Consider the following 16,786-nt stretch of genomic DNA (forward strand, 5'->3'; position numbering starts at 1 on the left):
TCTTACATAAAGCTAGAGATCAGATATCAGTTTATTTTAAAAAAAATAAAATGTAGGTTTTAGTGTGATTTCACATATGCCTTATTTGTAAATTTTAGACTTTCAATGTTTTAGTCACATTAAATGTGAATCTCTCTCTCTCTATCTATCTATCTATATATATATAGAGAGAGAGAGAGCACAGTTAAAATAAATACACATTAACTACAGCATGTAATGTATTAGAAGCTAGTAAGTCCCGTCGGCTGCTCCCTTGTGTGCACTTGGGGTCGCCACAGCACCTCCGAGGTGGATCTGCATGTTGATTTGGCACAAGTTTTATGCTGGATGCCCTTCCTGGTGCAACTCCATATGACAGAGAGAATGGGCAGGGGTGGGTTTTGAACCGGGAACCTTCTGCACTAGCCACTTGGGTACCACCACTGAACATGAACCAAATGGCGTACTGTGCGATTGCTTAATTTGAGAAGTAACAGTTACCGGCAATAGAAATGCACACATAATCCAAACCAGTATTAGCATGATACTTCAAAGCCTGTGGACAATTTCTGTACATCACAGTGGCATTACATGCTGTTGGCACAGTTGATAATAATAAAAAATAATAATAATGTGCAAAATTTCATTTGTAAACAACACAAGCTGAAAGCATTCACGCCAGGTGCATTTGAAGAATCAGTACATTTTAAAATTAGATCCACTGTAGTGACTGATTCAGTTACAAAAGTAATATATCTTCACAGTAGTTACCATCATTCACATTACAGATATGGATGTTATCAGGGGCCAACACCGACTGAGTCGTCATCTTTTTTTTTTTTTGTCCCACCAGTTTAACTTCAGGTCATGTGACAGGATGTGGGATTGTTGAATTTCTGCCACAGTCAATGTACTCGAAGCTATTCAGAGAGATCTGCTCCGTGTGGGACAGATGGAAAATATTCAGCGTCATTCTGGTAAAGAAAAAAAAACAAAACAGTGCGAGACGTGGAACCGGCACATACATTCACAATGTTTTGACAACTCTGTCTTATGACAGAAATTTCTAAATGAACGCAAACGCTTTCGCACCTTAACAATCACCTAGTGTAGTTCTAATGTGTTCTTGGATTTTATAATTACTCACAACATATACTGCTAATTAAATTATTTCATAGAGATAATTTATAAGCTTGTGATACTGAAAACATCTGCTGTATCTATTGCTATAAGCAACAAGTTCACTGTGTTCCACAGTTCTTGAAATGAAGCAATATCTCCAACTGGTGGACATTAAATGCAGGTACAATAAGATTTCACCAAGTGTTCCAGTTGTGTAATATGTGTCACATCAATGGTAACCAAAGTGACTGGAACAATCTTGTAAAACTGATGCAGGGGCGTTGTAAACCCATATATTAGAAAAATATAAACTAGCTGGCCATGTTTCTTCAGATATTTTGTACCAGATGTGGGACAAAGTCACATGCTGGTGCCAAACATCGAAGTGTTTTGTTGCATCCACCACACTATGGAATGCTTGGGGTCCTGGATGGCAGCCACCCAGGCACACTAACTATCCATAGTTCAGGTTCACTTTAGACGTTACACCGTTACTGTCCGCTCTGTTGGGGAAATCGTGCTCTTACTAACATGTTATGTTCTTATTATGTTCTTATTATCATTTGTTCAGCATTACATTATCTTATGCTTATATTTAGTTCGTAAATGACTGTGTGTATAATACAGAGATAAACTGTGACTTCTAACACTGTGTTTTACTGCTTTTGAAAGATGATGACAGTGTTTGGGGGTTTATTTTTTAATTCATTCATTTTTCATGCTTTCTTTTTGTGTTTGTGATCCTTGAATTTACCCAGAAGCCCCTGCGGTACTTAAAGTGAAACTGGTTTATCAGAAGCTGACAGTGTAATCTGATGTGGCCACGTCTGAATAAAGGTTATCGGTTATCTGTAATAAAGATACATTTTTTTTTAGCAGTTTATCGTTTTAGCGTCATAAAAGATAACTTTTCAGTTATCGGATTAATGGTTATCAAAGCTAACATTTTGGTTAGCTGTGCCCACCACTGGCCGAGGACCCAAAGACATGAAGGCCATAGTCGAGATTAGCGAACACCTCAACAAAAACACTCTCACTCTATTCTCTCTATTAATTGCAAAAACCTGACAATCACTGACTTTGTTTTCTCTGACCTTTTTAAATGAAGCTTCACTCATATTTGTGTGCATTTACTTGATCACATAGTGTGACATCATCAATAATGCAAATCATCTGCTAGAGTGTGTTCATCTGTCTGTGACTGATATGTTGTAAATTGGATTAACACTTACTGCAGCTCCAGAAATAAAGTGTGAATTTTGATAGTGGTCGACTTGCAGAAGGCGCTGAAAAAGGACACATAAATTCAAACACATTATCATCAGCAGTGTGAGGATTTCATTCACTTATTGGAAAACCAGGGGCCTGTACTACGAAGCGGGGTTAACTTATTCAGATGTAACCCAGGGTTAACTTCTTAAACCGGGGTTGACAAAACCTGGTGTTCTCAAGTGGTGTTAATCGGTACTATGACGCTGATTAAGATGTTGCTTTGTTGAACCTGTGTTAACCTAACTGGAGTTTGTGCACGTTCAAATACAAGGGGCAGGTTGCAGCACACGTCACCATTTTTCAATGATGGCGCGGTCACCTTACTTTACCGAAGAAGAATGCACGATTATTATGCAGAGCTACGAGGAATTTAAATTAATGTTAAGGGGGAAATCAAACACATCGTCTGGCTTTAAAGCAAGACAGGCTTGTTGGCAACGTATTGCTGATCGGGTAAATGCGTCAGTACAATTCAATTGTTATCCAAATCTGTAACAGATGATTAACCTGTGGAATGTCTGATATGTGTAAAATAATGACCTTCTTTCATTAATTACGCCCAGATGCAACACGATTCAGAAGTGGGCATAGGCCTACTAATAGATGTTAGGTTAATTTAATGTTTCCTAAATAGGCTACCTATCTAAGGATTTAAAGCCATTAATGGGTCATTCTGTTAACATAGGTACATATATATCACTTTGGCATGAAGGTTATCCAACAGGACAGCCCCATGTGGGGAGAAAAAGAATGTGAAATATGTAATCATAGTAATTATATATTAGAATATTTAGAAAAATCACCCAAACCAAAGCAACCCTTATGTGGCTGAAATAAGTGAAAAGAAGGTGAGCTTAGAGTGGACTACACGATAATGGGTATATGAAATAGGCCGAATAGAATGGCTATACCTGCACACTGATACTGTGAAAAGATCTGCGATTGACATAATCGCCCTCGTGCTCTCCCAGGGGTGCACTGATTGGGATTTGCGTGCAATCAATGGCTCCTATTACTCTTGGGAAACCTAGGAGAAATTGTTATTGATAAGCCCCACGCCTAATTAATGGACATGCATTAGACCTATTTTGATATTAGTAATTACCCGCGATTGCATAAAACCCTTCTTTGATTTGTACTGCGGATAAATGGCCAGGGAAAACGACAAATGCATCCAACAGTTTAGATAGAGGAAGTACTACCTTGCGAATCATACAACATACAGTATTCTTGCTCAGATGTTCAGCATCACCGATGGAATACATAAATTGTCTACTGGCAAAATATCTAAGCGCAAGGCACATTATCTGCTCGATTGTCAGGGCATTGCTACGATGGGTGATGTTACAGACGTCTGGCCCGATCAGCTGACAAAGATAACGAATTCCCTCGGCTGAGAATCTATATCTTTCATGGAGAATATCGCCCAGGTATGTCAGCGGATTCTGGCGGTCTTTAAAAACCCTCGCCCTGCGAAGAGAGCCCCTCACAATTTGTGGCCCAATATCAAACGGATCATCCAGGTAGGCCGGCATTGTCTTCAGAGTGATTGAAGGTGGATGGGTGGTACTTATAAAGGGAGTGGTTAAGCGAAAACCTCAAGCTAACCGAGAACATAACCTGCTCGGAGCAGGTTTGGCACGCAGCATAAATTGCCATGGCAGCATACCTCGATCAAAACCTATCCACCTTTCGTAGTACGGGTTAACCGGGAAGTTACTCCACACGTCATAAACTTACTCCCGAAGTTACCCTGATAAGCCAGTAACCCCGCTTCATAGTACAGGCCCCAGGAAGCACATGCAGGACTGAGTGGATTCTTCACTGCTATCAGGAAATCTGGCATCATTTGGAACTTACTTTATGCCCACGTCGGTGATTGACAGGTCCGTTTTTATGGTGTACTGCAATGAGCAAACAAGAAGTGAGAAACTCTGCGGCAAAATGCACCACCCAAAACACTTCAATGTGTATCTACTCCAGAAAAACTCACCAAATTCTCTGAGCGAGGCTGGATGGAGGACATGTTGTATATTTTGGTCTTTCCCACAACTGTGTTGTACACCAGTCCCTGGATGTCAAACTCAACCGTGTGAACTGAGACATAGTTCTGATTTTGGATTTTGATGAGGTTCTAGGAGAGGAGACGCACACAACCGATCAGCTCGGATAAAAACATTTATGGGTCATTCCATCTGAAATTACCCAAAGGCTCCTGGGTCACCCCTCAGCCCTGTAATTTGATATGTTATTCCTATTACAAAGTTACAGTGAAATACCAAATATTACGAGTGAAGTCACGCACAGTGGCATGAAGCTCGCTCATGGTACAGGGAGTCCCAAAGAGGAAGAGCCAAATTTTGAGTTGGGGAGGTGATGGTCTAGTGGTTAAGGTGTTGGGCTTGAGACCAGAAGATCCTCGGTTCAAATCCCAGCCTGACTGGAAAATCACTAAGGGGCCTTGGGCAAGGTGAGCACCTTATATGGCAGCACCCTGAGATCGGGGTGAATGTGAGGCATCATTGTAAAGTGCTTTGAGCGTCTGATGCAGATGGAAAAGCGCCATATCAATGCAGTCCATTTACCATTTGAGGCCACAGTGCAACAGGAAATCTCAAATGTCAAACACTTGCTGGATTGACAGATGAGATCTCATGGAATCTCATGGGAACTCAGTGGCAAGTTCACACCGAAACAGGACGTGCCAAATTTTGAGTCCACAGTGCAACAGGAAATTTCAAATGTCAAACACTTCCTGGATTGACAGATGAGATCCAATGGAATCTCACGGGAACTCAGTGGCAAGTTCACAATGAAACAGGAAGTGTCAAATTTTGAGTTCACAGTGAAACAGGAAATGCCAAATGTTGAACACTTCCTGGGATGGGTGGAGCTAGAGCAGAGGCCAGGGCTGCACTGGACTCCCCTGAAATCTGACTGGACACAGATGATTGACATGTCACGCCACCACATGTCTTGTTGAAAAGAGCTGAGTTTTGAAATCAGTGGGTCCTCCGGTCACATTCATATTTCTGATTGCTCAAAAATCAAAGAAATACACTAGCTAAATTGTTTTCACCATGATTTCTGATGTTTTGACAGAATTTCTGTACAGTCAAATCATAACACAGGTTGTTCGGAACAAAATCTATAGTCATTACAAATCTAATTTTGAATGAGCTTCAAAATATACCCATTTTCTGCATCCCAGATAGCAATGTGGGTATTTGAGCAACATATTGATATTTTTACGAGGTATTTTTGCATATCTCAAGATGATGGGTAGCAAATATGGCATTGAATCTAAGATTCCTTTCAGCCCTGAAGAATATGAATAACATGTCAAATTTTGGGCTTGCTACCATTTTCAGGCCTTTGTGAAAGGCAGATCACGCTAGATAGACCAAAACTGACTCAATTTGCCCACTCTGCCAAAAAAGCTAGCCCAAGGTGAGCAATTTCACAGCTGTGAATCAAACAACAAGTTAGTTAGTAATGCCAAAAGTTGGTACAAAACACCATTTTTGCAAAATGTAAAAAATTCCTAAGGCTGTAACGAAGCATAAACACCTCGGGTCTGGGAGGAGTTCAGGGAGGCCATGGAGGAGGACTATTGGTTGGCTGGAAATTCTGGCAAACCGTCCGACGCCTCAGGAGGTGGAAGCAGCTCTCCACCGGCACTGTCTACAGTGCGGGTGGGGAGCTGCTGACCATGACTGGAGATGTTGTCGGGCAGTGGAAGGAATACTTTGAGGATCTCCTCAATGCCATTGTCACGTCTTCCGAAGAGGAAGCAGAGATTGGGGACTCAGAGGCGGACTCATCCATCACCCAGGCCGAAGTCACCAAGGTGGTCAAAAAGCTCTTCGGTGGCAAGGCTCCTGGGGTGGATGAAATCCGTCCTGAGTACCTTAAGTCTCTGGATGTTGTGGGACTGTCTTGGTTGACACGCCTCTGCAACATCGCGTGGCAGGCGGGTACAGTGCCTCTGGATTGGCAGACCGGGGTGGTGGTCCCTCTGTTTAAGAAGGGGGACCGGAGGGTGTGTTCCAACTATAGGGGGATCACACTCCTCAGCCTCCCCGGTAAGGTCTATTCCAGAGTACTGTAGAGGAGAATTCGACCGATAGTCGAACCTTGGATTCAGGAGGAGCAGTGTGGTTTTCGTTCTGGTCACTGCACACTGGACCAGCTCTACACCCTCCCTTGGGTGCTCAAGGGTTCATGGGAGTTCACCCAACCAGTCCACATGTGCTTTTTGGATCTGGAGAAGGCGTTCAACCATGTCCCTCGGGGCACCCTGTGGGGGGTGCTCCGGGAGTATGGAGTCCAGGGTCCTTTGCTAAGGGCTATCCAGTACTTGTACGACCACAGCAGGAGCTTGGTTCGCACTGCCAATAGTAAGTCAAACCTGTTTCCAGTGCACGTTGGTCTCCGCCAGGACTGCCGTTTGTCACCGGTTCTGTTCATTACCTTTATGGACATAATTTCTAGGTGCAGCCAGGGTGTAGAGGGGGTCCAGTTTGGGAACCACAGAATCTCATCTCTGCTGTTTGCGGACAATGTGGTTCTGTTGGCTTCATCAAATCAGGACCTTCAGCGTGCACTGGGGCGGTTTGCAGCCGAGTGTGAAGCATCCGGAATGAAAATCAGCACCTCCAAATCCGAGGCCATGGTTCTCGCCCGGAAAAGGGTGCCTTGCCCTCTTCAGGTCGGTGGAGTGTCCTTGCCTCAAGTGGAGGAGTTTAAGTATCTCGGGGTCTTGTTCATGTGCGAGGGATGGATGGAGTGTGAGATTGACCGACGGATCGGTGCAGCGTCTGCAGTGATGCGGTCATGGTGAAGAGAGAGCTGAGCAGGGGGCAAAGCTCTCAATTTACCAATTGAGCTACATTCCGACCCTCACCTATGGTCATGAGATTTGGCTCATGACCGAAAGAACAAGATCACGAGTACAAGCGGCCGAGATGAGTTTCCTCTGCAGGGTGGCTGGGCGCTCCCTTAGAGATAGGGTGAGGAGCTCGGTCACTCAGGAGGAGGTCGGAGTCGAGCCGCTGCTCCTCCACGTCGAAAGGAGCCAGCTGAGGTGGCTCAGGCATCTTTTCCGGATGCCCCCTGGACGCCTCGCTGGAGAGGTGTTCCGGGAACGTCCCATTGGGAGGAGGCCCCAGGGAAGACCCAGGACACGCTGGAGGGACTACGTCTCTCGGCTGGCTTGGGAATGCCTCGGGGTTCCCCCGGAGGAGGTGGGGGAGGTGTGTGTGGATCGGGAGGTCTGGGCGGCGTTGCTTGAGATGCTGCCCCCACAACCCGATTCCAGATAAAGTGGAAGAAAATGAATGGATGGATGGTTTCACTTAAGGCTGAAACAATTATGATTGTGATTTTTGTCACAATTGATTAACCCAACATTACATCATACTGTCAATCAAGTGAAAAGGCAAAACTGACAAGACGGTTCCTGCAATATTCCCGAAGACCTACCGTGACCTCCATGTCAACTGTGTCAGGATTCAAATAGACCATAACTGAGAGCACAGACACGGGTGTCAGGGTGACGCTCCGTGGGAAGAGGAAGAACAGGATCAGACAGCAAACGAAGACACACACAGTCACAGACACGCACACATGCCATTTCCTGTAATATAAAACAAACACAATTAATTATTCAATGATGTGTGTGACATTGTTAGGAATGTACGCGTGCAGACAGCCATTTACAAAATACAGATATATAAAAAGTTATATAAAGATTAAAAGTTATATACAGATATATAAAAGAACACCAAAACACACGTAGAGTGAGGAAAAAAGTCATTTTCAATGAGCAACATGTTAATAATTACAGATTATGCTTCTTACGTTCGACTGGGTTTCAGTCTTAAATCGTTACACGGTATTACTGCAACCAGCTGGTCTTCTTGACCTGTAAACATAAAAAGAAGGAAGGAAATCATCTCCCTCTGTGTCAGTTTTAACCACGAAAATAATGTGAAAGCAGGATGTCAACCGCTTTCATAGAAACAATTTTAAAGATGTTCAGACATTAAAATCAGACGTCTGAGAAATAAAACCAACCTGTGGGAATTTGCCCGGTGCCTCGACAAGTGGGGCAGGTACCTCCTGAGTTTCTGCTCACAGTACCATAGTGAGGAGTGACCTGCTGTGCCAGCAGCTTCACCTTCTCAGAGTCTTCTGTCATGTCAGGAAAGTCCTGCTGTTTTGTCCAAATGGAACTACAAAGTCTAAAAAAAATTAATTAAATTATTAAAATACATCCAATCAAGACCCAGAACATCTGTGATGTCCTTGTGAAGTGGTGTTTTTCCACAAAAACCTTTGACTTCTTTCGATTCTTTAACTACAGAGAACTATAAAATCCTGAGACGATGTTCCCAATAACATAAAAATCCATTCTTATGATACACGTATGTGGGCAGAGTCCGATTTAATGGTTTTAGTGCAAGAATAACCCTGTAAAACAGAGTGTCATGGACAACTGCGTGACAACAGTTAAATTACATAGTGGGGAAAAAGTGATTCCAAATGCAACTGTTACATTTACGTTAAATATACACATTTACTTTGTCACTTAGTGCCGTATAATCATTGTAATGGAATAGCATTTTGCTTTTTGTTCATTGTAAACATAAAACAAAGCTTTCACATATCTCCAAAAGACTGGACATTAATACAGTTCCTGATCCCACTTTGATTTTAAAATACAGTCAACAAAATGTCTTGTCAACAATTTTCTTTCCATTCCCGTTTTTTCATGAATTGAAGTAAAACATCAAACACTAAAGGCTGATTTCTCTTAAATGTTAACAAACTGGTTTAAATCCTTGTTCGTGAGTACGAAGAAGACACACTGCATGAGACAAATAATGGACACATCAGACATGGAGTGGGTTTTCTGCCCCCTCCAAAATACACACATGATCTGTCAAACCATACTGCTGATGACGTCTAAAGATTTTAAAGTGGCACTTTATTATGCACCGTTCCAAGGCACATCTGTGCAGTAATCATAACACTTAATCAGCATCATGGTTTTCCACACCAGACAGATGGAGGAATAATCCTAACATGGATTTTAAAAAATTTGTCAACAATATTTGAGAGAAGTAAGACTTTTGAGTGCAAAAAAAGAAAATCATAGATATTTTACTACAATGCATGAAAGATGGGAATGTAAACAAAAGCGTTTCATGGATACCGAACACTGAGTGAGGTCGAAAGCCAAACGAGATGTTCGGGTGATGACAAAAAAAAAAAAAAAAAAAAAGAAATCCAATAGGCCATCAGCCTCTAAGAACCCAGGGGCACTGCCATTTTGAATGGTCACATTCCGCATCAGGTTAGTGTCTACCTCATCTGCCTAAAGCACCCCTAGAAGCGAAGGTCACACAATGTGATCTAAAATAGCATTGGGGAAGTATTGATTCGGCAGTGGCAAAAATAAATAAATAATCAGTCGTGGAACATCCCTTCCGATTTGCTTCTGTGTCAGGTTAGTGCCCACCTCATCCACCTAAAGCACCCCTAGAACCAAAAGTCAGATGATGTGATCTAAAATAGTGTCGGGAGGTACCTGCCTAATACCGGGATGATATGTTCTGTTGTTATTATATTTGTAATATACAGTTCCAAGGTGCAACTGCTGCTTTTTTTATGTGTATGTACACGTATATATATATATATGTGTGTGTGTGTGTGTGTGTGTAAGTTTGTGTATGTATGTATGTATGTATGTATATGTTCACTTTGGGAAATTTAATAAAAAGATTTTGAAAAAAGAAAAAAAAATAGTGTCGGGGAAGAATTGATTCGGCAGCGGCAAAAAAAACAAAAAACAAAAAAAGATGAGTTTGCGACATCACTTCCGGTTTGCTTCAGTATCTGCCTCGTCTGCGATGAAGACCCTGTCGTGGCTACGTCACTTCTGGTTTGCGTCCGTGTTAGATCAATATCTGGCAGACGGAATGGCCCCCCCTAAAATTCGGCCCGCCTTCACTATGCATGCGTCATCAGCCACGGTTCACTGGTTATCACCTCGTTTCTGTTTCATTCTGTTCTCTTTTATCAAACTATACAGAATGGACGGTTAAAGCAGTATCCTTGCTTACTAGGACGTTACTGAACACGAGCATAACTGCATTCCACATACCATATCCTAACACAAAAAACAGTCCCCCTGGGAACATAACATGTAATTTACAATCCACTTGTTACAGTTTCTGCTTTAAACTGCAAATGTGAAAATAACATACAGAATTAAGAATATTTTATTCTAGGCCATGTTTTCTGCCAATTTATTTCTCTGAATCAAATTTATTTCACTTATTTTGCGATCAAGCTACGATCGCCGGTGTCCCCGCCCATTCCAATACAGAAGCTGAAGGGTTTTAGCCATGCTAATGCTCCCCAGAACATTTATTGAACAAAGTCTGAAGGACCTAAATGACATGGTCATTAACCCTCTGGGGCCCGACGCCGTCATATACGACGGCTAAGACCAAGCTTTACTAAATTATAAATAACTTCTGAATGATATGAGATAGAAACTTACTTTTTTTTGCTGAAATGTTAACTCCACGGACTTTCGAGCCAGCCACTGGACATTTTTGTACTCCTCATAGAAGCTGTGTGATGACGTGCGCAATGTGAGTGTCCAATCGGAATTGGTTCACCGTCACATGGTTTTCCAAAATCCAATCGTAGGGTAGATTTACCTCACGTGAAAAGACAAAGATCATTTTCAGGAGTGATATGTTACTAGTTGGCCCGTTTAAATAACCCACTGGGAGCTCCAATGAGTACATACTATTAATACATACTCAGTGCGCCCTGCACCATTATGCACAGCGATCAGTGAAAGCAGGAGCACACGGAGGGCCTCTGATGACAATCTCATGTGCTCAAACAAAGAGTGTATAACTATCAGGATTGCATGTAAATGTTACTGAATAACTCTGTTGCTTTCTCTGCGTAAAGCACTGTTTACCATATCAAAATAACAAAACGCATAGACCATTTTGTATATATTGTTCAAAATGTGCATTTGTGTTTATTGTTTTAACCTTTTTGTTGTACAGACTTTCACACAAGACCTCAAATTACCTTTATAAAGTGTCAAAACAGTTGTTTATTATAGTTTGCTGTGTGTTTTGAATAAATGTGTGGAAAATTATTTTTCGCTTTATTTTTTCCTTGCCTATTTTTGATTGTAAACCTTTATTACACGTATAAAACACAACAAAAACATATATATTCTGAAAGCACAGGCTAAAATTTGATTGTGGGATGCAGGGAGAGCTGTTAACAGCAATAATAAAACATTTATGCCAGGCAAGTGAACTGTCCAAAAAATGCCCTCGGACCCCAGAGGGTTAATGTCGGGGACATAAAACATATTATTTTCATGAATATCTTTAATAAACCCATATGTATGTATCATTGAAGTCTACAATATTTTATCATTAATAAATTGTGTCACTCAGTTTGAAATACCTTCATCTCAAGACCTTCATACACCCAAGCAAATTTGAACTACAACCCCTGGCAAAAATTATGGAATCACCAGCCTCTAAGGATGTTCATTCAGTTGTTTAATTTTGTAGAAAAAAAGCAGATCACAGACATGACACAAAACTAAAGTCATTTCAAATGGCAACTTTCTGGCTTTAAGAAACACTATAAGAAATCAAGAAAAAAAAATATTGTGGCAGTCAGTAACGGTTACTTTTTTAGACCAAGCAGAGGAAAAAAATATGGAATCACTCAATTCTGAGGAAAAAATTATGGAATCACCCTGTAAATTTTCATCCCCCAAACTAACACCTGCATCAAATCAGATCTACTCGTTGACACTGACCCTATGCCATGACATTGACCCTATGTGTCTTTTTACAAGGAATGTTTTCGCAGTTTTTGCTCTATGGCAAGATGCATTATCATCTTGAAACATCCCCAAACATCCTTTCAATTGTCCAAAATATCAACGTAAACTTGTGCATTTATTGATGATGTAATGACAGCCATCTCCCCAGTGCCTTTACCTGACATGCAGCCCCATATCATCAATGACTGTGGAAATTTACATGTTCTCTTCAGGCAGTCATCATTATAAATCTCATTGGAACGGCACCAAACAAAAGTTCCAGCATCATCACCTTGCCCAATGCAGATTCGAGATTCATCACTGAATATGACTTTCATCCAGTCATCCACAGTCCACGAATGCTTTTCCTTAGCCCATTGTAACCTTGTTTTTTTTTTTTTTCTGTTTAGGTGTTAATGATGGCTTTCGTTTAGCTTTTCTGTATGTAAATCCCATTTCCTTTAGGCGGTTTCTTACAGTTCGGTCACAGACGTTGACTCCAGTTTCCTCCCATTCGTTCCTCATTTGTTTTGTTGTGCATTTTTCGATTTTTGAGACATATTGTTTTAAGTTTTCTGTCTTGATGCTTTGATGTCTTCCTTGGTCTACCAGTATGTTTGCCTTTAACAACCTTCCCATGTTGTTTGTATTTGGTCCAGAGTTTAGACACAGCTGACTGTGAATAACCAACATCTTTTGCAACATTGCATGATGATTACATCATACATACATCCAACCAGCCTCACAACCGCAGACCACGTGTAACCACACCAGCCCAGGACCTCCACATCCAGCATGTTCACCTCCAAGATCGTCTGAGACCAGCCACTCGGACAGCTGCTGAAACAATCGGTTTGCATAACCAAAGAATTTCTGCACAAACTGTCAGAAACCGTCTCAGGGAAGCTCATCTGCATGCTCGTCGTCCTCATCGGGGTCTTGACCTGACTCCAGTTCGTCGTCGTAACCGACTTGAGTGGGCAAATGCTCACATTCACTGGTGTTTGTCACGTTGGAGAGGTGTTCTCTTCACGGATGAATCCCGGTTCACACTGTTCAGGGCAGATGGCAGACAGTGTGTGTGGCGTCGTGTGGGTGAGCGGTTTTCTGAGGTCAATGTTGTGGATCGAGTGGCCCATGGTGGCGGTGGGGTTATGGTATGGGCAGGCGTCTGTTATGGACGAAGAACACAGGTGCATTTTATTTATGGTATTTTGAATGCACAGAGATACCGTGACGAGATCCTGAGGCCCATTGTTGTGCCATACATCCAAGAACATCACCTCATGTTGCAGCAGGATAATGCACGGCCCCATGTTGCAGGGATCTGTACACAATTCTTGGAAGCTGAAAATGTCCCAGTTCTTGCATGGCCGGCATACTCACCGGACATGTCACCCATTGAGCATGTTTGGGATGCTCTAGACCGGCGTATACGACAGCGTGTACCAGTTCCTGCCAATATCCAGCAACTTCGCACAGCCATTGAAGAGGAGTGGCCCAACATTCCACAGGCCACAATTGACAACCTGATCAACTCTATGCGAAGGAGATGTGTTGCACTGCATGAGGCAAATGGTGGTCACACCAGATACTGACTGGTATACCCCCCCCCAATAAAACAAAACTGCACCTTTCAGAGTGGCCTTTTATTGTGGGCAGTCTAAGGCACACCTGTGCACTAATCATGGTGTCTAATCAGCATCTTGATATGGCACACCTGAGGTGGGATGGAATATCTCAGCAAAGGAGAAGTGCTCACTATCACAGATTTACACTGGTTTGTGAACAATATTTGAGGGAAATGGTGATATTGTGTATGTGGAAAAAGTTTTAGATCTTTGAGTTCATCTCATACAAAATGGGAGCAAAACCAAAAGTGTTGCATTTATATTTTTGTTGAGTGTATATAAAGTGACAGCAGGTGTTTGTGTGTTTGTCTGTGTCTCGACCCTGTCACAGACTGATGGCCTGTCCGAGAACCCATGCAATATGGGAAGAACATGTAAACTCCATACAGAAAAGCCACAGGCGGGAATCGATCCTTTGACCTTCTTGCTGTGAGGCAACAGTGCTAACCATTAAGCCACCCTATACTGCTACATTTCCTGTTTGAAACACAAAATTCACTAAAAAGGGCATTTATAAATGTCAGAAATACACCATTTGTTTTTAGCACAAAGAGCTTTGAACTCCCTCAGTATTAATGTAGAAAATTTTTGAGAGTTCTACAGGTTTTGAGTTTTAACATTGACAGTTTAGGATGCAAGGACGAAATTTCTTCTGACAAACACAACTTAAACTTGTCAATATATATATATATATATATATATATATATATATATATATATATATATTTAAACCCTGTGGTGACAAAGTGCACGTGACCCATCAGATTATTGAGGATAATTTTTCTCATCAAACACTAAAACCTTTCAGTGTTTTAGTTGTCGGTTCATGGAAACGGCCCGTTTTTGTCGCTGTCTAAATAAAACAGTAAAACGTTTACGACCACGTTTATCAAAGAGGAAAAGCCACACGCACACGTACACGCACACTCACTTCCTACATGCGCACTTACCTTTAAACTTCAGTTCTTCCGAATACAGCGCAGTGTTTAAAGCAGTGCCGAACCCTTTGAATTTTTTTTTTTTTTTTTTAGGATTTAAAAATCGTCAGGTCGGCTGACAGAGTTAAACGCTGTTTTCTGCTTTTCTTAAGCTCCACCTTGTTCCGTGGAATTATTACGATTATTACCGTGTTTGAGCTTCGCTCCGCCCCCCTTCAAAGCGGACGAGGTGCTGTGACCCTGAACGCGGTCACGTCATCCAAAAGTTCTTTGTTTCGATAGAAGTTATCTATGCTCCTCCAAGAAAATTCAAATCCAGGTCAGAACTCTTTAATTCAAATTATCTCACCGGAATTTACAAAGAGCTTCACACAACAACAGTAATAATAAAATCATATTCAAAAACAATATTGTTATTCCTTGTGATTAGGAGCACAAGGATAATGCAGTCTGTTGAGTCAGTCCACAAAATTTCCCTCAGTAACTTTGTAAAAACTACAGCATATTCAGGTTTAAAATTTTTGATTCTGAAAGATGCGGGTCTTTTTAATATAATTTCCTGTGGACAAAGGTCCACAGGACTAATGCTGTCAGGATTCCTGCATGGTCAGTGGTGGTGAACCGCTAGTCCAAAAATTTTCTGTTTGGCTGGTCCAGTCATGGCAACTTGGAATTTGTGATTGAATCCTGTAGGACCCTTCAGAAGGACAAAATAAATATTTTTCAGACTATTACTGAAAATTTGTTCATATAATTTTAAAATTAAAATGTTGCAGATATTTCTTGGGTGACTAACCACAGTAAATCAGACTTTCCTGCTCAATCCATACATAAGAATGCCAGGGTCTCTTGACCTTTTTTTTTTTTAAATATATATACTGGTTGAATGTTGCCCCCGTGGGACATGTCTGGGTTTGTTCAAGCCCTCGTAGATAAGATTTTTGTTTGTATCATGGGTCCTGGTGTCCACAGGCCACTGTTGCTTGTGTCAATTAGAGTAAGTTCTACATAAGGAGAAAAATCACATAGAATAGGTTCAAAAACAATCAACCGACAATGAATGGAATTAAAAAAATAAATAAAGACAAGCTACGTTCAATTACATGCCTCCATCTCCAGTTGTATCCTAACGCTGTGATATACAATGCCACCAACACATTGACAGATGCCCTAAATTTTATGTTCTATAGCACCAAAAGATTATTAAATTTCACAGCATCACCAGTCTTCTTGGACTCTTTACCACTTGGGAGATGTGACCATTTACAACACTTTAACCAAAAATCTTTTTAATTCCACACACAATTTGGCAACACAAACCAACTGTTAGGAAGCTGTGGAAGGTAGGCTGTTTTTGGCTCTTGACCTTGACGTTAAATGGCACCTGACATGGCATGATATCCCCAATCATTCTCAAAAATAACCTATTTTATGCACAAAACAAACTCCATCACTTAAGAGTATAAATACACACAATACAAGAAGCAACATTTGTACATGAAACAATGGAGGTGTGCAAATCATTTATTGGCAGATTGACAGTTGAAAGGTACTTAATGTGTTACACTCTGTGGCAGAAGAATCTGACAGCATAGCAGATATATTCAGAATTCTCGAGATAATGATCCTTCAAAACATGATAATCAACAAGATATAATGGAGGGTGGAAAAAAAAAAACCCAACCACCAATTATTTTAAACAACACTCACAGGATGAATCAGTGTGATTAAAGGTGCACATTAAAACAAAATTGTCATGTTCACACCACAATGTTACAAAAAAAAAAAAAAAAATAATAATAATAATAAAAAAAAATCACCATGTCAGTAAATTATTGGACATCTTTCATAAATGGAATAAAATATACTTGGTTGCACTAAGAGATTGAGGAATGACTTGTTGGTTTTTGGTTTGAAGGTGCGGGAGAACTAACAGTGAAGGACGTTTGGATGAAACAAGG

General features: G+C 41.2%; 1 protein-coding gene across 2 annotated transcripts; it reads right to left on the reverse strand.

Moving 5' to 3' along the window:
- Window positions 1-809: 809 nt before the first annotated feature.
- On the reverse strand, window positions 810-14,985 carry tmem106a (transmembrane protein 106A). Of its 2 annotated transcripts, none has more exons than XM_034194654.1 (8): window positions 14,838-14,985; window positions 8,452-8,618; window positions 8,236-8,299; window positions 7,858-8,011; window positions 4,367-4,507; window positions 4,234-4,277; window positions 2,334-2,387; window positions 810-953 (listed from the first exon to the last, which is right to left on the reverse strand). In XM_034194654.1, the coding sequence occupies exons 2-8, from the start codon at window positions 8,573-8,575 to the stop codon at window positions 845-847; spliced, it is 690 nt and encodes a 229-aa protein (XP_034050545.1). In that variant the 5' UTR covers window positions 8,576-8,618; window positions 14,838-14,985; the 3' UTR covers window positions 810-844. The 2 variants fall into 2 exon arrangements, with proteins under 2 accessions (XP_034050545.1, XP_034050546.1); XM_034194655.1 differs by lacking the exon at window positions 14,838-14,985 and adding an exon at window positions 10,946-11,004.
- Window positions 14,986-16,786: the final 1,801 nt, after the last annotated feature.

The sequence above is a fragment of the Thalassophryne amazonica genome, chromosome 18 (assembly GCF_902500255.1).
Source record: "Thalassophryne amazonica chromosome 18, fThaAma1.1, whole genome shotgun sequence".
NCBI classification, from domain to species: Eukaryota; Metazoa; Chordata; class Actinopteri; order Batrachoidiformes; family Batrachoididae; genus Thalassophryne; species Thalassophryne amazonica.